At 44.3% G+C, this 21,368-nt stretch overlaps 1 protein-coding gene across 1 annotated transcript; it reads left to right on the top strand.

The window, feature by feature from the left end:
• Positions 1-13: 13 nt before the first annotated feature.
• On the top strand, positions 14-18,550 carry PXMP4 (peroxisomal membrane protein 4). The gene is made up of 4 exons (XM_069751959.1): positions 14-172; positions 1,877-1,939; positions 13,447-13,645; positions 14,345-18,550. Exons 1-4 carry the CDS (start codon positions 60-62, stop codon positions 14,606-14,608), a joined length of 639 nt encoding a protein of 212 aa, XP_069608060.1. The 5' UTR covers positions 14-59; the 3' UTR covers positions 14,609-18,550.
• The last annotated feature ends 2,818 nt before the right edge of the window (positions 18,551-21,368 follow it).

Raw genomic sequence — 21,368 nt, 5'->3', positions numbered from 1 at the left:
ACCACAGTGGAACGCAAATGGTCTTTCAACCCGGAAGTTGAGAGCTGCAAACTGTCAGAATGGCAGGAGCTGTGTTACCGAGGTCTCTGCTCCGGGCTGTGAATGAGCTGCTCAAGAGGAGGCGATACCGCGCTGCCCTGGCCGTCATCAAGGGGTTCCGCAATGGAGCAGTGTGAGTGCAGACCTGCTGGTGGAAGGGGGCATGGTGGGACCCTGGTGCCAGGGAAGGGGCTCTGGCTCCACGCACTCCACTTGTCAGTGGATAAGGTGATCATAGGGATGTGGTGACCAAGGATGATGGCAGCCTTAAAGGGGTTTCCCACAATCAACACTTGATGCTACTCAGGGGTCCTGTGCCCCCTTTTTGAATGGAGCGGTGTAGCAGGCAGCCATATCCAGCAGTAACCCCTGGACAGGTGCAGACTGGTTCCCCTCCGGCATCAGTGCCAGGGTTGGAGTGTTATTATTGCATCGTCGTCCCCTTCCCTTTAATAGAGCAATGTCCAATTCTAAAATGCCAGTGCGGGCCAGTCTGCAGCCGCCGTGGCATTCTCCTAGGCCGCAGCCCCTTCGGTAGCTGGGTGGAAGTGGTGCCGATAGCCAGTCACGTACTGGTGGCCTATTCTTTGGAAGAGCCATTAATTTTTAAAGGCTAGATAAATTGGCCACCTTTTTTTTAAGGACAGACCCTTATTACTGCAATGTGTCACTGGACTTCCTCTCAGTGATGAGCTCCTGCTGTGCAGTCTCCACCATTCGTGAGCTGTGGCTGTCCCCACCCCTCACCGCTAATTGGCAGCTTTCTGCCTATGCAGTGTGGGCCGAAAGCTGTCACTCAATGGTGTGGGCGGGGTTAGTCAGAGCTGCTCATTGAGAAGACTAGGATATCTGCAGCAGATCACCAAAACTGCAGCAAGAAGCCCAGTGGATGACATATCACTGGAATCAGCGTTTCTGCCTCTGGCTGCATACAGTTGGGCCAAGCTCTCATTTGTTTTTATCCACTGCAGTGATGTAAGAAATTAAAAAGATCAACTAAAGTAGACGGTTGTGTAACATTTTTCTACAGTGTCAATACGACTGCGCTGTAATACCAGACATGGCTAAAGGACAAGAGTGAAGCCGTTTCTGCTTCTAATCCTGGACAAATCCTTTAAGCTTTATTTGCATCAGACTGTGTATGTAGCTTTTGGCACTAGCGTGCTGACCTGACCATACACATTACTCTGCGTGACTGCAGTCTGGTGCACCCTCACAGCATGCAGTGCGATTCTTCTGTAACTGCAAGTACGTGATTTGCATCCATGCGTGGCCACACTCAATGCGATGTACCGGCCAGACACGTCTGGTTGATATGTGACCGGAAGAGTGCGAATCACATGACCACCTGCTTCCGGCATTGGGGAATGCTGAGCGCATACAGTCTATGTGACTGCAGACTTGTACCCTAGCACAATCCCTTTATTGCCTCAGTGGGACTATTATGGGAGAAAAGCCACCATGTGGCCTTCTGGACTCGTTTACATAACCAGATCATTATAGCCACATTGGCACATCCGCCATCTCCTAGCTTCATGTATCTTGTCCTTTCCGTGATATCACCGTGAAGTTCAATATGAAGCTGTGGGAGGCCACACAATTTCACTGCAGATCTATTGGGGGACTTACAGAAGGAAATCAAAATAAGAAATGAGACCCCCTTTTCTGACATCCATATTAATCTCTCATTCTAGAGAGCCAGGGAAGGCCCAGGTTTGGTCATTTTGGGTCCAGTAGAGCCATCTTTTTGGGACTGCAGCAGGTTCCTGTAGTAATATTATCCATCTACAATGAAAAGTTGATTTCTAAATTAAATGAATTTTCTTCTTTTTTGAAGATATGGAGCTAAGGTCCGGGCCCCGCACGCGCTGGTGATGACATTCCTGTTTAAGAGTGGAAGGTGAGCTATTGTCTATAGGGGATGTAGGACTGGACCGAATTCGACTTAGAGGGCAATTTTGTCCTCTTTTTGGTAATAGGCCCTAATCGGGTGAGTTTATTTCTTGCACCCACACTTTCTTTGTCTTGTGTTACTCCATCTATGCAGGTAGCTGCTTTACAGAATAATCCAGATGCATTATGTTCCTGACGGAGAAGCTGAAACTAAAATGGCATTTGTTTTTTTTTTTTTTTATAATTTCTAGTGTCCTAAAGAGGCTGGCCACTACTTTTTTTTATCGATGGCCTGTCCTTAGTGGCCCAGATCTGCTGTACCCGACCACAGCCATTATAGAAATTGTGGAGCTGCTGTGCTCCTACAGGATCCGAGAACTTCCATCCGCCGCCGGTACCAGCTAATTGGCTGGGGTGGGACACCCAGCACACCCGCCGATCAGCTGTTACCGGCCAACACATATTGATGGCCTATCCCTAGCAGGTCAACATCAACTGTACGTCACACTGCAATGATAGAATTATACCGGACCAGCTAGCCAAAGGAAGAGGCTCGGATGCCAGAAATAGTAGGTGGTTCTCGTAGCTCTCGTCTGCTCCCGTTCAGTGACCACACATGATTTTTTTTACACATATTACTTACAACAAATAGCTGCCAAGGTCCCCATCGACTTCTCAAAACACATCTCAAAGGTGTACTCGTCTTGTATGTGGGGCGCATACAGAACTCTCTACAGGCTCAATCGTAAGGGTACCGTCACACAGTGGCATTTTGATCGCTACGACGGCACGATTCGTGACGTTCCAGCGATATAGTTACGATCTCGCTGTGTCTGACACGCTCCTGCGATCAGGGACCCCGCTGAGAATCGTACGTCGTAGCAGATCGTTTGAAACTTTCTTTCGTCGTCTAGTGTCCCGCTGTGGCGGCATGATCGCATGGTGTAGCAAAGGTGTGCACGATATTGTATACGATGTGCGCATAGTAACCAACGGCTTCTACATCGCACATACGTCATGAAATTATCGCTCCAGCATCGTACATTGCAAAGTGTGACAGCAGTCTACGACGCTGGAGCGATATTGTTACGATGCTGGAGCATCACGGATCGTGCCGTCGTAGCGATCAAAATGCCACTGTGTGACGGTACCCTAATTCCACCACCCTGTATCCAAAAGGCAGATATTTGCTGCATATATTTATATTTAAAATAAAAATTGTAAAATGGCAACTATACTTTCAAAACTATGGATAACTATGGCAAAAACCTTTTTTTTTCCCTTTTAGAGTGGATGTCCAGTCCGTGTGTATCCAGAGACCTGCCTTTTTTATTAGCCCATATATATACACAGCTTCTATCCTGCACCTACTACACATGAAGACTTGTGATGAGCGAGTGTACTCGTTGCTCGGGTGGTCTCCGAGTATTTGTTAGTGCTCGGAGATTTAGTTTTTGTTGCTGCAGCTGAATGATTTACAGCTGCTAGACAGGCTAAATACATGTGGGGATTCCCTAGCAACCAGGCAACCCCCACATGTACCAGGGTGGATAAAAATCAATGTTTTTTTTTTTTTTAAATAAAAAAAAAATCGGATTTTTTTTATTTAAATCGGATTTTTTTCAATAAACTGCTTTTTGAGGAAAATATTTTACCATCCAAAGGTTCTTCCATCGTGAGATAAAGCTGAGTTGTTTAACTCAGTAGAATAAAGGCTGTATATGTGTAACATTCACAATGCCATGCTCTTCCAGAGGTTTCTGTAGGATTAGTGGGCAGTTTCTCTCCTACATTATCACAGACGATCGCTTTACTTACGCAGTTCTCAAAACTGAATTTGACTCCGCAGAGGTCCCAGCCTCTTCTTCACGGCAAAAATGTTACAACATGAACAGAGTTGAGAAAAAGACCTTAATCCTATTGTTCTACAAACCTATGAATACAGAATCAACCCCTTCAGTGCCAAGTCCAAGAAGTTAGACAATATGTTTCTGATTGTTTGGAGTGGAATAGATCTGCACAACACAAGAAGAATGTGAATCTAAGTGTGAGGAGGAGGAAGGGCAAGCAGACAAGAAAATGAAAGTGAAACTTTGAGCACAATACTGCAGCATAGCCACAGACAGACAAGTCTGGATCTGTTTGTGTGTACGATCTGAGGTTTATTACATTCTTTCCTTATAATTGCAGCAGGCCGTAAAAGAGACCCAGTTTGGGAATATTTTAATGAAGCTCCTTCGCCTATCGGTAAGGCAGGCATGCGTGCAAAATGCAAACGATGCAACAAAGAGATGCAAGGCCTAGTGGCGCGAATGAGGCAACATCATGAGAAGTGCGGTGATGAAGATGACTCATCTTCTCATGATGTTGCCTCATTCGCGCCACCAGGCCTTGCATCTCTTTGTTGCATCGTTTGCATTTTGCACGCATGCCTGCCTTACCGATAGGCGAAGGAGCTTCATTAAAATATTCCCAAACTGGGTCTCTTTTACAGCCTGCTGCCATTATAAGGAAAGAATGTAATAAACCTCAGATCGTACACACAAACAGATCCAGACTTGTCTCTGTGGCTATGCTGCAGTATTGTGCTCAAAGTTTCACTTTCATTTTCTTGTCTGCTTGCCCTTCCTCCTCCTCACACTTAGATTCACATTCTTCTTGTGTTGTGCAGATCTATTCCACTCCAAACAATCAGAAACATATTGTCTAACTTCTTGGACTTGGCACTGAAGGGGTTGATTCTGTATTCATAGGTTTGTAGAACAATAGGATTAAGGTCTTTTTCTCAACTCTGTTCATGTTGTAACATTTTTGCCGTGAAGAAGAGGCTGGGACCTCTGCGGAGTCAAATTCAGTTAGGTAGAAACTTTGATTTAAATCACTGATTTAAATCAAGCCTTACTGACTAGTGATTTAAATCGTGATTTAAATCAGTTAGATTTAAATCAAATCCACCCTGACATGTACTCAGGCTGGCTAGCAGCCGTAAATCATAGTAACATAGTAACATAGTTAGTAAGGCCGAAAAAAGACATTTGTCCATCCAGTTCAGCCTATATTCCATCATAATAAATACCCAGATCTACGTCCTTCTACAGAACCTAATAATTGTATGATACAATATTGTTCTGCTCCAGGAAGACATTCGGGCCTCTCTTGAACCCCTCGACTGAGTTCGCCATCACCACCTCCTCAGGCAAGCAATTCCAGATTCTCACTGCCCTAACAGTAAAGAATCCTCTTCTATGTTGGTGGAAAAACCTTCTCTCCTCCAGACGCAAAGAATGCCCCCTTGTGCCCGTCACCTTCTTTGGTATAAACAGATCCTCAGCGAGATATTTGTATTGTCCCCTTATATACTTATACATGGTTATTAGATCGCCCCTCAGTCGTCTTTTTTCTAGACTAAATAATCCTAATTTCGCTAATCTATCTGGGTATTGTAGTTCTCCCATCCCCTTTATTAATTTTGTTGCCCTCTTTTGTACTCTCTCTAGTTCCATTATATCCTTCCTGAGCACCGGTGCCCAAAACTGGACACAGTACTCCATGTGCGGTCTAACTAGGGATTTGTACAGAGGCAGTATAATGCTCTCATCATGTGTATCCAGACCTCTTTTAATGCACCCCATGATCCTGTTTGCCTTGGCAGCTGCTGCCTGGCACTGGCTGCTCCAGGTAAGTTTATCATTAACTAGGATCCCCAAGTCCTTCTCCCTGTCAGATTTACCCAGTGGTTTCCCGTTCAGTGTGTAATGGTGATATTGATTCCCTCTTCCCATGTGTATAACCTTACATTTATCATTGTTAAACCTCATCTGCCACCTTTCAGCCCAAGTTTCCAACTTATCCAGATCCATCTGTAGCAGAATACTATCTTCTCTTGTATTAACTGCTTTACATAGTTTTGTATCATCTGCAAATATCGATATTTTACTGTGTAAACCTTCTACCAGATCATTAATGAATATGTTGAAGAGAACAGGTCCCAATACTGACCCCTGCGGTACCCCACTGGTCACAGCGACCCAGTTAGAGACTATACCATTTATAACCACCCTCTGCTTTCTATCACTTAGCCAGTTACTAACCCATTTACACACATTTTCCCCCAGACCAAGCATTCTCATTTTGTGTACCAACCTCTTGTGCGGCACGGTATCAAACGCTTTGGAAAAATCGAGATATACCACGTCCAATGACTCACCGTGGTCCAGCCTATAGCTTACCTCTTCATAAAAACTGATTAGATTGGTTTGACAGGAGCGATTTCTCATAAACCCATGCTGATATGGAGTTAAACAGTTATTCTCATTGAGATAATCCAGAATAACATCCCTCAGAAACCCTTCAAATATTTTACCAACAATAGAGGTTAGACTTACTGGCCTATAATTTCCAGGTTCACTTTTAGAACCCTTTTTGAATATTGGCACCACATTTGCTATGCGCCAGTCCTGCGGAACAGACCCTGTCGCTATAGAGTCCGTAAAAATAAGAAATAATGGTTTATCTATTACATTACTTAGTTCTCTTAGTACTCGTGGGTGTATGCCATCCGGACCCGGAGATTTATCTATTTTAATCTTATTTAGCCGGTTTCGCACCTCTTCTTGGGTTAGATTGGTGACCCTTAATATAGGGTTTTCATTGTTTCTTGGGATTTCACCTAGCATTTCATTTTCCACCGTGAATACCGTGGAGAAGAAGGTGTTTAATATGTTAGCTTTTTCCTCGTCATCTACAACCATTCTTTCCTCACTATTTTTTAAGGGGCCTACATTTTCAGTTTTTATTCTTTTACTATTGATATAGTTGAAGAACAGTTTGGGATTAGTTTTACTCTCCTTAGCAATGTGCTTCTCTGTTTCCTTTTTGGCAGCTTTAATTAGTTTTTTAGATAAAGTATTTTTCTCCCTATAGTTTTTTAGAGCTTCAATGGTGCCATCCTGCTTTAGTAGTGCAAATGCTTTCTTTTTACTGTTAATTGCCTGTCTTACTTCTTTGTTTAGCCACATTGGGTTTTTCCTATTTCTAGTTCTTTTATTCCCACAAGGTATAAACCGCTTACACTGCCTATTTAGGATGTTCTTAAACATTTCCCATTTATTATCTGTATTCTCATTTCTGAGGATATTGTCCCAGTCTACCAGATTAAGGGCATCTCTAAGCTGTTCAAACTTTGCCTTCCTAAAGTTCAATGTTTTTGTGACTCCCTGACAAGTCCCCCTAGTGAAAGACAGGTGAAACTGCACAATATTGTGGTCGCTATTTCCTAAATGCCCAACCACCTGCAGATTTGTTATTCTGTCAGGTCTATTAGATAGTATTAGGTCTAAAAGTGCTGCTCCTCTGGTTGGATTCTGCACCAATTGTGAAAGATAATTTTTCTTGGTTATTAGCAGAAACCTGTTGCCTTTATGGGTTTCACAGGTTTCTGTTTCCCAGTTAATATCCGGGTAGTTAAAGTCCCCCATAACCAGGACCTCATTATGGGTTGCAGCTTCATCTATCTGCTTTAGAAGTAGACTTTCCATGCTTTCTGTTATATTTGGGGGTTTGTAACAGACCCCAATGAGAATTTTGTTACCATTTTTCCCTCCATGAATTTCAACCCATATGGACTCGACATCCTCATTCCCTTCGCTAATATCCTCCCTTAAAGTGGACTTTAGACAAGACTTTACATAGAGACAAACCCCTCCTCCTCTCCGATTTTTACGATCCTTTCTAAACAGACTGTAACCCTGTAAGTTAACTGCCCAGTCATAGCTTTCATCTAACCATGTCTCGGTTATTCCCACTATGTCAAAGTTACCTGTAGATATTTCTGCTTCTAGTTCTTCCATCTTGTTTGTCAGGCTTCTGGCGTTTGCGAGCATGCAGTTTAGAGGATTTTGTTTTGTTCCAATCTCCTCACTGTGGATTGTTTTAGAAATGTTCTTACCTCCCTTCTGAGTATGTTTTCCTGGGTCGTCTTTGTTCGAGTCTAATGTTTTTCTTCCCGTCCCCTCTTCTTCTAGTTTAACGCCCTCCTGATGAGTGTAGCGAGTCTTCTGGCGAATGTGTGTTTCCCAGGTTTGTTGAGGTGTAGTCCGTCTCTGGCGAGGAGTCCATCATACCAGTAATTCACACCGTGGTCCAGGAATCCAAATCCTTGTTGTCTGCACCATCGTCTTAGCCAGTTGTTTGCATCAAGGATCCTGTTCCATCTCCTGGTGCCATGCCCGTCTACTGGAAGTATAGAAGAAAAAACTACCTGTGCATCCAGTTCCTTTACTTTCTTCCCCAACTCTTCAAAGTCCTTGCAGATTGTCGGTAGGTCCTTCCTTGCCGTGTCATTGGTGCCAACATGTATCAGAAGAAATGGGTGGACGTCCTTGGAGCTGAAGAGCTTTGGTATCCTATCGGTCACATCCTTGATCATCGCACCTGGAAGGCAGCATACTTCTCTTGCAGTTATGTCCGGTCTGCAGATGGCTGCTTCGGTGCCTCTCAGTAGTGAGTCTCCCACCACCACCACTCTTCGTTGCTTCTTGGCTGTACTTTTTGCTGTCACTTGTTGCTGTGTGCCCTTTTCTTTTTTGCTTGCTGGTATTGCTTCATTCTTAGGTGTGCCATCTTCATCCTCTACAAAGATTTGATATCGGTTCTTCAGTTGTGTGGTTGGTGATTTCTCCATGGTCTTCTTGCTTCTTTTGGTCACATGCTTCCACTCATCTGCTTTTGGAGGTTCTCTGACACTTTTTGCACCTTCTGTGACCAGTAGAGATGCTTCTGTTCTGTCTAGAAAGTCTTCATTCTCTTTGATGAGTTTCAAAGTTGCTATTCTTTCTTCCAGACCCCGCACCTTTTCTTCTAAAAGGGCCACTAGTCTACACTTCTGACAGGTGAAATTGGATTCTTCTTCTGGTCGATCTGTGAACATGTAGCACATGCTGCAGCTCACCATGTAGGTTGTCACATCTGCCATGTTGCTCCTAGATCCTGCTGACTTGCTGTGTGTTTTCCTTCTTGTGTAATCTACTCAGCCAAGCTCTCTTGCAATAATGTCCTACAGGCAAAAATTTTGGTTTGGTGATGCTTTCGAAGCAGCTGGTCCCGGCTGTACCCAACGATCTTCTAGCTTAGGGAGACTTCGCTTCTCCCAGAAGGCACCTGGAATATGCAAATTAGCCTCCTGAAGCTTGAATCCCTGGTTTGGTGATGCTTTCGAAGCAGCTGGTCCCGGCTGTACCCAACGATCTTCTAGCTTAGGGAGACTTCGCTTCTCCCAGAAGGCACCTGGAATATGCAAATTAGCCTCCTGAAGCTTGAATCCCTGGTTTGGTGATGCTTTCGAAGCAGCTGGTCCCGGCTGTACCCAACGATCTTCTAGCTTAGGGAGACTTCGCTTCTCCCAGAAGGCACCTGGAATATGCAAATTAGCCTCCTGAAGCTTGAATCCCTGGTCCTGAAGCTTGAATCAATCAGCTGCGTCAACAAAAACTAAATCTCTGCGCACTAACAAATACTCGGAGACCACCCGAGCAACGAATATACTCGCTCATCAATGAAGACGCTTTCCTCCTTTTTTAGATCCGGTTTGCCTGCCAACCCTGAAATCCTTTCTCCCCTATACATGCTGTGAAATAAAGTCTTGGTACAAACCCCTCCCTGACACTAAGGACGCAGTCGTATAAATCATACCGAGATCAAAACGCAGTGCACTCTGGTGGCTCCCCCAACCCGAGCACGACCGCGGCATAGAAATACATGAAGCTGTCACATTCAGATAGGGAGAGCTGTCGGCCGTGCACGGTGTTCCGATCTCACTGCCATTTGTAGGGCTGACTGCGGCCCTACACTGGGAGAAGGGAGGAGGAGAGCAGCGGGAGCCATCAGAACATGAGCTGGTGGTCTGACAGATTTGTTACCATTTTACAAAGCACTTGGCTAAATGACTTACAGACTCTATTTACTGAAGTCTTCTTGGAAAGTTGCTTAAATTAGGGAGCAAGCGATCAATTAAAGGGCAAATTGGCACTTTCCTTGTCAGGATTGTGCGGATCCCAGAGGGCAAGCTTCCTCCATACACTATATCATGATCATACGAGAAGTCCTAGAGATGAAATGTTTGTCACCTTGCCTGTAGATACAGTAGAAGCCAGAAGTTTACATACACTATATAAAAAGACACACATGGATGTTTTTCTCAATAGGTGACATGAAATCAGAATAAACCTTTCCCATTTTACCTCAGTTAGGATTACCATAATTATTAATATTTGCCAAATGCCAGAATAATGAGAGAGAGAATGTCTTAAGGCAGACCTGGGCAAAGTGTGGCCTGCAGGCTGCATCCGGCCCTCTGGCTGTCTCAGTCCGGCCCACGGACCGAGACAGCCGTGGAGCTGGAAAACAGAGGCCGCACCGTGCCTGCCCGCTCGCTGTCTCCATCTGCGCTGACTTCGTTGGTGGAGGAGGGGCCTCCAGCCACTTCCTCCACCAATCAGCTTGTGAAACAGTTGATGCAATGACTTCCTTTCATTGTCAGCTGTATACTGTGGAGAGTCAGTGCACCAGAAACACAGAGACAGGAGCAGAGCGCCGGGGGAATGGGACCGAGGTATGTGCTGTTCTTTTTTTCATGTTTATGGGATGTTTGGGTGGACATGGGGAGGCTATGGGGTTGTTGTGGTGGACATGGGCAGGCTATGGGGGTGTCGCGCTGCACATGGGCAGGCTATGGGGGTGTCGCGCTGCACATGCGGAGGCTATGGGGGTGTCGCGCTGCACATGCGGAGGCTATGGGGGTGTCGCGCTGCACATGCGGAGGCTATGGGGGTGTCGCGCTGCACATGCGGAGGCTATGGGGGTGTCGCGCTGCACATGCGGAGGCTATGGGGGTGTCGCGCTGCACATGCGGAGGCTATGGGGGTGTCGCGCTGCACATGCGGAGGCTATGGGGGTGTCGCGCTGCACATGCGGAGGCTATGGGGGTGTCGCGCTGCACATGCGGAGGCTATGGGGGTGTCGCGCTGCACATGCGGAGGCTATGGGGGTGTCGCGCTGCACATGCGGAGGCTATGGGGGTGTCGCGCTGCACATGCGGAGGCTATGGGGGTGTCGCGCTGCACATGCGGAGGCTATGGGGGTGTCGCGCTGCACATGCGGAGGCTATGGGGGTGTCGCGCTGCACATGCGGAGGCTATGGGGGTGTCGCGCTGCACATGCGGAGGCTATGGGGGTGTCGCGCTGCACATGCGGAGGCTATGGGGGTGTCGCGCTGCACATGCGGAGGCTATGGGGGTGTCGCGCTGCACATGCGGAGGCTATGGGGGTGTCGCGCTGCACATGCGGAGGCTATGGGGGTGTCGCGCTGCACATGCGGAGGCTATGGGGGTGTCGCGCTGCACATGCGGAGGCTATGGGGGTGTCGCGCTGCACATGCGGAGGCTATGGGGGTGTCGCGCTGCACATGCGGAGGCTGTGTGGCGTTCATGCAGTATATAGAAGGAGGCTGTGGGGGGGGGCTCATATGATATACAGAAGGGCTGTACTCGGGTTCAAATGATATATAGTGGGATGTCGGCATACTTAGTTCTGCTTAATATTCAGTGTTAATATTAATACAGTTATCAATAATCTAATATATATTAACATTGAGTAGAATTAATTTCAACCTATTGGTTCGGCCCTCCACAACAGTCACAGTCTCTCATGTGGCCCTCGAAAAAATTAATTGCCCGCTCATGTTTTAAGGCATTTTTATTACTAACTGCAAAGTCAAAAGTTTACATGCATTTCATTAGTATTTGGTACCATTGCCCTTAAACTGAATGATTTGGGTCAAACGTTTGGGATATCCTTCCACAAGCTTCTCACAATAGTTGGTCAGAATTTGGGCCCATTCCTCCTGACAAAACTGGTGTAACTGATCCAGGTTTGTAGGTCGCCTGGCTCGCACCGGCCTTTTCAGCTTTGCCCTTAAATTTTCAATAGGATTGAGATCAGGGCTTTGTGATGGCCGCTCCACAACATCGACTTTATGCTTAGGCCACTTGTTACCATTTAGCAGTATGCTTTGGGTCATTGTTCATTTGGAAGACCCATTTCCGGCCAAGCTTTAACTTCCTGGCTGATGTCTTGAGATGTTGCTTCAGTATTGCCACGTAATCTGCGTTTCTCATGATGCCATCTATTTTGTGAAGTGCACCAGTCCCTCCTGCAGCAAAACAAACCCGCAACATCTGTTAAGGATATGTATCCTGAATGAACATATCCAAAATGGACGCTTGCAGACAAAATGTACAGATTTGCTGCTAGTGACTGTGGCGTTAATCACGAGTGGTTTTTCTCCATGTGCACGTTAATCTCTGAGATACAACTTGACCACAGACAATTAAGATCACACCCTAGTGTAACCCTCCAACACATGATGCTACCAGCCCCGTGTTTCACGGTTGGGATGGTGTTCTAAGGCTTCCAAGCTTCTTCCTTTTTCCTCCAAACATAACGATGGTCATTATACACAAAAAGTTCAATTTTAGTTTCATGAGACCACAGAACGTCTCCAAAAATTAAGGTATTTGTTCCTGTGTGCATTTGCAAACATTAATCTGTTTTTTTATGTTTCTTTTGGAGTAATGGCTTCTTCCTGGCAGAGTGGCCGTTCAGCTCATGTTATTACAGTACTCGTTTCACTCTGGATAATGACACAATCTTACCAGCTTCCGCCATCATCTTCACAAGGTCTTTTGCTTTTGTCCTTGGGTTGATATGCATACGTCGGACCAAAGCACGTTCATCTCAGGGACACAGAACCCGTCTCCTTCCTAAGTGGCATGACGGCTGGAAATCTCATCTTTCTTGTACTTGCATATAATTGTTGTACAGATGAACGAGGCACCTTCAGGTATCTTGAAATTGTAGGATGAGCCAGACTTGTGCAAGTCTACAATGTTCTTCCTAATATCATGGCTGATTTCTTTAGACTTTCCCATGATGCTACACAAAGAAGCAGTGTGTTTCAGGTGTGCATTACAATACATCCACAGGTGTGTCTCTAATTATATCAGATGTTGCCAAACACATGTCATCATCATATGGGCTGTCCAGAATTGTTTAAAGGCATAGCAATCTTAGTGTATGTAAACTTTTGACTTTACAGTAAGTAATAAAAATATCTTAAAACATTCTCTCTTTCATTATTCTGGCATTTGGCAAATATTAGTAATTATAGTAATCCTAATTGACCTAAAATGGGAAAGGATTATTCTGATTTCATGTCAGATATTGAGAAACATCCATATGTGTCTCTTTATATTGTGTAAGTAAACCTCTGGCTTCAACTGTAGGTACTGATGTTACTGTAATGAATCTTGTCACCATTTTATGAAGATGGTCATGGTACTGAGCTATTACACTCTTATTAACGTCATTACTGCTGTGCTGTTATCGGAGGTGAAATGAGTCCACAATCATGAGGAAATGTTCATATCAAGACTGATTATTTTCTTCTTGTGTCTTCAGTCTAAAAGACAAGTTGAAAGCGATCTTCCAAGCGACGTTCACACATTCTCGGAATCTGGCTTACTTCGTCTTCACATATAAGAGTCTCCTGGCTGCTCAAGAGAAAATACATGGAAGCAAATGGCAGTTTCACTCCTTCCTGGCAGCTTGTGTAGGCGGGTGGCTGGTGTTCGGAGAGAATAATAACATTAATAGCCAGGTAAGGCTAATGGCTTGATTAGGAACTCTGCCAAAATAGCATCTTTAAGGGATTTTTCCAGAGAGTAAACCATTGATGACCTTAGGACAATTTTCTGGGCTACTATGTTATTAATGGGAGTTGAGTGAAGAAAATCACTGACAGCCTCTCCTGTGAACTAAGGAATATAGTGTTTTCATGTGAGGTATCCAATTATTCTTTTCCCCCTCTATTTGGGGAGAATCAGGAGGTCCCATCAGCACCAGATGGCCGTCTGGTCCCACCACCAATGGGTTCTGAAAACTTTACTCTGTGTATGAGGGTCTTTGCAGACCTTTTCATCACCTTCTTCCATTGCTTTAATGTTCATTTCTGATGCTCAACAGTGGGCTGGGGTCAGTATGGACATTCTGAGCATTCTGGAGATACTTGGCCCTTGTCTACGTGTCATCACAGTATAACCCTTGTCAGGTTTACTCAGATTTGTACACTTATCCATTTCTTTCAAGAATGAATTGCTGCCTAATATATCTCACTCATTGACAGGTGCCATTGTCATGAGGAGATTGTTATTCGCATCAATTGCGTGTGTTATGGCTGATCAGTGTATATGACACAATTGTGTAACTCTTCATTATAAAATAACCACAATTCATGATCTTAGACATCCCTTTTTTATGTGTGCAGTATTGTATTAACGCTTTTTTGTTTTCCTACCAGATAAATATGTACCTCCTATCTCGTGTCCTCTTTGGTCTGTCAAGACTGGCAGTAGAGAAAGGGTACATCCCAGAGCCGAAACATGACGTGTTCCCCTGGTTTGCCGCCTTAGTATGGGGTTTTGTCCTGTGGCTCTTTGAATACCAAAGACACACTCTCCAGCCATCTCTACAGTCCTCCATGACTTACCTGTATGACGACAGCAACATCTGGCACGACATCTCCGACTTCTTGATATACAACAAACCCAAACCTGCAAAATAGTGAATTACAGGAAACCCTCAGACTTGGAATATCAGGGATTTTAGCAGTAGATATAACTTTTCTCTAATTGCACCGATTTACATGGTTGTAACAGAGCAGTGTTGGTTATGTGCAGTAAAATTCCTATAATCTGGCATGGTGGTAAACAAAGTGCTGGTTTATTGGAAATTACCATGGGGCATGAACAAAGAACCTTATAGGTATAGGACCTGAAATATGCAGCGTAAAATCACCAAAAACGCATTGTAGGAACATAGCCTTAGTGTCCAGTGCCATATAGCAGTGTCTTGGTAATCTGACTTTGGGATTATTTTTGTCCGGGGTCAGATTATCATTAACTGCAGTGTTTCAGACCACTCCTAAAACAGCATTTGCCTTAATAATCACCAGTCATCGCTCACTTATCTTTTCTGTAATATTACTACTGCATTTCAGCCCTGGCTATGTTTCCTGCATGTCTGAATGTGGACTGTCTACTGTTAGAGAGGTACATAGCAATACCCTGAAGATTAAACATTAAACTACATGCGTTACTATGCATAATTTCAACCTTGTGATAAGTAAAGAAATTGGGGGATATGATCTGTCCCCATTGATTATTTAATTGATGTAATATCATTCATCTGTGCAAACAAAATCCGGCAGACAGAGAGAGATCCTTGTACTGTTAGTATAGTACATTCTTGGCTGTAGCAACTTACTACAGCTGTATTATGTGATTATATATATATATATATATATATATATATATATATATATATATATATATTAGCACCACCTTTTTACGTACTGTTCTAGCCATACGGTATTCAGATTTTTTTGTACAACATTTTAGCATTGAGCTAACGCCATCTAATATTTTTTACGCCTTACAATGACTGGTAGCTCAGAAGTAGTAGTGTTCCCTGCAGTTGACATGACATTATGCCGATGGCTTCTTCATTGAGAGAACGGGGTCTCTACTGCTGCCTATGTGAGATAGCATCCCTAGAAGACAGTATAGAGGTAATTAGTATAGCATTAAAATGGCCATCACCACTGACCGAAACCTGTCCTAGAATGTTAGTACAGGATCCTGTGACCACACTCTGTCCTTCTTCATACGTAGGAAGATGTTCTCCAGTTATACTACTGGCCAGTGACCACATCCAGTAGAAGCTCCATCCTCCTTCATTTGTAGGGAGATGTGCTCAACTAATATTACTGGTCTGTGACCATGTGCAGTAGAAGCTCCATCCTCCTTCATTTGTAGGGAGATGTGCTCAACTAATATTACTGGCCTGTGACCATGTGCAGTAGAAGCTCCATCCTCCTTCATTTGTAGGGAGATGTGCTCCACTAATATTACTGGCCTGTGACCATGTGCAGTAGTCTCTCCGTTCTCCTTCATATGTAGGGAGATGTGCTCCACTAATATTACTGGCCAGTGACCATGTGCAGTTGAAGCTCCGTCCTCCTTCATTTATAGGGAGATGTGCTCCAGTAATATTAGTGGAGCAAATCTCCCTACATATGAAGGAGGACTGAGCTTCTACTGCACATGGTCACTGGCCAGTAATATTAGTGGAGCACATCTCCCTACATATGAAGGAGGACTGAGCTTCTACTGCACATGGTCACTGGCCAGTAATATTAGTGGAGCACATCTCCCTACATATGAAGGAGGACTGAGCTTCTACTGCACATGGTCACTGGCCAGTAATATTAGTGGAGCACATCTCCCTACATATGAAGGAGGACTGAGCTTCTACTGCACATGGTCACTGGCCAGTAATATTAGTGGAGCACATCTCCCTACATATGAAGGAGGACTGAGCTTCTACTGCACATGGTCACTGGCCAGTAATATTATTGGAGCACATCTCCCTACATATGAAGGAGGACTGAGCTTCTACTGCACATGGTCACAGGCCAGTAATATTACTGGAGCACATCTCCCTACAAATGAAGGACAGAGCGTCTACTGCACATGGTCACTGGCCAGTAATATTAGTGGAGCACATCTCCCTAAAAATGAAGGAGAACGGAGAGACTACTGCACATGGTCACTGGCCAATAGTATTAGTGGAGCACATCTCCCTACAAATGAAGGAGGACTGAGCTTCTAGTGCACATGGTCACTGGCCAATAGTATTAGTGGAGCAATACTAGACAAAACGATTGTGATTTGCTAATTTAAATGTAAACCGAACAAAAATATAAAGTCAACACTTTTGTTTTTGCTCCAATTTTTCATGAGTGGAACTCAAAGATTTAAAACTTTTTCTATGTGCACAAAAGTCCTTTTTCTCTCAAATATTCACAAATGTGTCTAAAATCTGTGTGAGTGAGCTCTTCTTTGCCGAGATAACCTATCCACCTCACAGGTGTGGCATATCCAGATACTGATTAGACAGCATGCATATTGCACAGGTGCCTTAGGATGGTCACAATAAAAGACCTGTCAGATGGATGGATCATCCAAGCAAAGGAGAACTGCTCACTAAGGCCTCTTTCACACTTCCGTTTTTTACAATCCATCACAATCCGTCAAAATGTTGAAAAGACGGATCCTGTGCGGATTGTAAAAAACGGGTGCACTGGGTCCGTTTTTTTTACGGATCTGTCAAGGCTATGTGCGCACGTTGTGTATGCGTCTTCGCCGCCTTTTTTCGCTGCAAAAACACACACACAACACAACCCAGGTTAAAAATAATTTAAAAAAAAATAAAAAAAACGTGATATTCTTACCTTCCGGCAGCCCCCGCAGCCTTTCCGATGCTGCCGGCAGCTCCCATCCCCAGTAATGCTTTGCGAGCAATGACCTGTGAGGACGTAGTGGTCTCGCGAGACCGCTACGTCATTGGGTAATTTTGCAATGCATTACTGGAAACAGGAGCTGCCGGCAGCATCGGGAAGGCTGCAGGGGCCGCGCAGGACGCCGGAAGGTAAGAATATCACGACTTTTTTTTTTATTAGTTTTAACATTATATCTTTTTACTATTGATGCTGCATAGGCAGCATCAATAGTAAAAAGAGAGAGAATTTCCCTGATGGGAAATTCTTACAGGCATGCTCAGTTTCAAAAGACGGAACACGTCGCTGGATTCCTGCTTTTGACAGTCAGCGACGGATCCTGCATCCGTAGGCTTCCATTATAGCCAACGACGGACAGCGCAGGATCCGTCGCTGAGTGATTTTCTGATGTACAGAAAAAACGTTCCTCTGTACATTGCCTCTGCCCGACGGACAGCAATTTTACGACGGATCCTGTGCATGACGGATGAATCGGAAGGCCATCCGTCACAATCCGTCGCTAATACAAGTCTATGGGAAAAAACGGATCCAGCAGAAACATTTCCTGGATCCGTTTTTTTCACAAAACGACGGATTGTGACGGAAATAGAAAGACGGAAGTGTGAAAGAGGCCTAACACAGATTTAGACAAATTTGTGAACAATATTTGAGAGAAAAAGGCCTTTTGTCTACATAGAAAAAGTCTTAGATCTTTGAGGTCACCTCATGAAAAAGGGAGCAAAAATTAAAGTGTTGCCTTTATATTTTTGTTCAATGTGCTTAGGAATTTATTTAGAACGACATAGAATGTAAGTCCGCAAGGACAGGGTCCTCTCCCCTCTGTACCAGTCTGTCACTGTAAACCTGTTTACTGTAAACGATATCTATAATGCTGTATGTAACCCTTCCTCATGTACAGCACCATGGAATTAATGGTGCTATATAAAAAAATGTATTTAGTTCTTTCTGTTTCCGGAGAACCTCTTTAAAGAGCACATGATATAAAGGCAAACCAGAACCTCCATGTGTTCCCCTCGGGACCCTTCTCTGCAGTACATGGCATGTACTAGATAGGAATGAATACAACTCCTTCCATTATCTGATTTCTAATGAGTGTAAATTGTAAATACTTAATGTTAATAATTTTATTAAATCTTATCTTCACAATATGCTATCTTTATTACTCGTGATTTTTAACCAATATCTCGAATTTCCATTTTCAACAAATGTGGAAACTCGAGGGTAGGGAAATGCCGACTATAGATTTCTATAGGACACGTGACCCTCCAGAGCCACGGACAACTCTTGCTAAGGCTACGGTCACACTATCGGTATTTGGTCAGTATTTTACCTCATTATTTGTAAGCCAAAACCAGGAGTGGGTGATAAATGCAGAAGTGGTGATGTGTTTCTATTACACTTTCCCTCTCATTGTTCCTCTCCTGTTTTTGGCTTACACGTACTGAGGTAAAATACTGACCACATACTGAACGAATGAACGTGGCCTAAAAGTGTGAATCTGAACCAGGAACTCAACCCTCCCAGCTTAGCTTACCTTTAGGTTAAGTTCACATGATGAGTTTCTAGTGAGTTTTTGCTGCATCAAAAACACAGCGTCTTACGATTCCAGAAAAGTGGATGGGATTTCTAGAGATCTCATGTCTACGTGATATTCTTTTTTTTTTTTACTCCGCATAAATTGACCTTCAGTGTGTGTTTGAAATTGGTAACATGGCAGTTTCTTTTGCAGGTACGCTGTGTTGTAGGAGCAGATTTTTCCCATAGACTAAAGGTACCTTCACACATAACGATTTCGTTAACGATATCGTTGCTTTTTGTGACGTAGCAACGGTATCGATAACGAAATTGTTATGCGTGACAGCGACCAACGATCAGGCCCCTGCTGGGAGATCGTTGGTCGTGGGGAATGATCAGGACCTTTTTTTTTTTTGGTCGTTGATCACCCGCTGTCATCGCTGGATCGGCGTGTGTGACGCCGATCCAGCGATGTGTCCACTGGTAACCAGGGTAAATATCGGGTTACTAAGCGCAGGGCCGCGTTTAGTAACCCGATATTTACCCTGGTTACCATTGTAAAAGTTAAAAAAAACAAACAGTACATACTCACATTCCGGTGTCTGTCACGTTCCCCGGCGTCAGCTTCCCGCACTGACTGTCAGCGCCGGCCGTAAAGCAGAGCACAGCGGTGACGTCACCGCTGTGCTCTGCTTTACGGCCGGCTGGCGCTGACACAGTGCAGGGAAGCTGACGCCGGGGGACGTGACAGACACCGGAATGTAAGTATGTACTGTTTGTTTTTTTTAACTTTTACAATGGTAACCAGGGAAAACATCGGGTTACTAAGCGCGGCCCTGCGCTTAGTAACCCGATGTTTACCCTGGTTACCCGGGGACTTCGGCATCGTTGGTCGCTGGAGTGCTGTCTGTGTGACAGCTCTCCAGCAACCACACAACGACCTAAACAGCGACGCTGCAGCGATCGGCATCGTTGTCTATATCGCTGCAGCGTCGCTAAATGTGACGGTACCTTTACATTAGATGTGGAAAATCCTCAGGTAAAAAACGTACATGTGTTTTAAGTGGCGGAAACACACAAAAAATGCATGTAATCAGCACATGACTGTATCAATAGATTTGTTAAAGCCAAATACCAGGAAGTATCAAAAACAAAGCGGCTTTATTCAATAAATGACACACCAACAAGAGTGAAAAAGCAGTAAAAACGTATGTAAAATTAAAAAAAAAAAAGCAAAAACGCAATTGAAAAAAACACAAGTAACCTAATCTCTAATCTAGATAGGTGCAGAAGATCTGAGGCATCAAAAAGTCATCAAATACTCAATGTGGCAATGTAGTCTAACTGGAAAAATAACAAGTGTTTTCAAGAGTAGACAATACCCAAATTGGGGTTTCTTATAATGGCAATCACATTTAGAATTATATAGATGGCAATGAGGGGGCATCCTGAGCAAACTGTCAGGTAGCAGATCCTGCTGTGGCAGACTCCATGCTTTAACCCCTTAAGGACCGAGTCACTTTGTAGGTTAATGACTGGGCCTAGTGTTTTTTAAATCCGACCACTGTCAATTTGTGAGGTTATAATTCTGGAATGCTTCAACGAATCCCACTGATTCTGAGATAGTTTTTTTCGTGACATATGGTACTTCATGATAGTTGTGAAATTTCTTCGATATGACTTTGAGTGGTCTTTATTAGTGTTGATTCAATAGTATCGGATAAGTACTTATCTGAATAGCTATAGCGCTTACCGAATAGCTGCCTCGGTATCCTGGATCACTCCCGATAATCAGCTGTTCTGTGTCGTGGCTGTGTAACAGTCACAACACATTCATGGAGAACCCAACAAACAGGCTCTCCATGCATGTGTTGTTACTGTCACACCGCCGCGACACATGCAACTGTGGCGCCGAACAGCTGATTATCAGGAGCACTCAAAGTATGTTTTCCAGAACATGTGTACTACCAATAACATGGAGCCCCCTATATTTCCATCAACAGTTGACGGACCTGAGTGAGAACTTGCTTTTTTTGTGGAATGAGTTGAAGCTTTTATTGGGAACATTTAAATAACGTATGGGATCACATTTATTCAGCTCTCTACGCTGAGCACTTACTTTGAGGTTTCCATCTAAATCTGAGTGACCTGATTCAGATGAAACCCCCAAGGCAGCAGAGTTACTCTGGACTCCCCACTGGCCTTGTTCAGCATTGTCCTTCTTTTCAAAAGTGCACAAAACTGGCAGACTTATCTTTTATGCAGACCTAAAAAGACGGACACCACCAGATCAAAGGTTAGACGGCGTCTAAAGTGCCTCCATCTGCCTCATTATAGGCAATTTTCCGCCAGGGGTTCTATCTGAATCACGTATTTCAGAGATTTACACGGAACCCCCAGTGTAAGCGCAAAGCGCAGGTTAGATGTGAGCTGAGCCTTACTGCGGTCT

This window comes from Ranitomeya imitator, chromosome 2, assembly GCF_032444005.1.
Source record: "Ranitomeya imitator isolate aRanImi1 chromosome 2, aRanImi1.pri, whole genome shotgun sequence".
Classification (NCBI taxonomy): domain Eukaryota; kingdom Metazoa; phylum Chordata; class Amphibia; order Anura; family Dendrobatidae; genus Ranitomeya; species Ranitomeya imitator.
The sequence above is the reverse complement of the archived record's forward strand: the minus strand, read 5'-3'. Positions and strand labels throughout refer to the sequence as shown.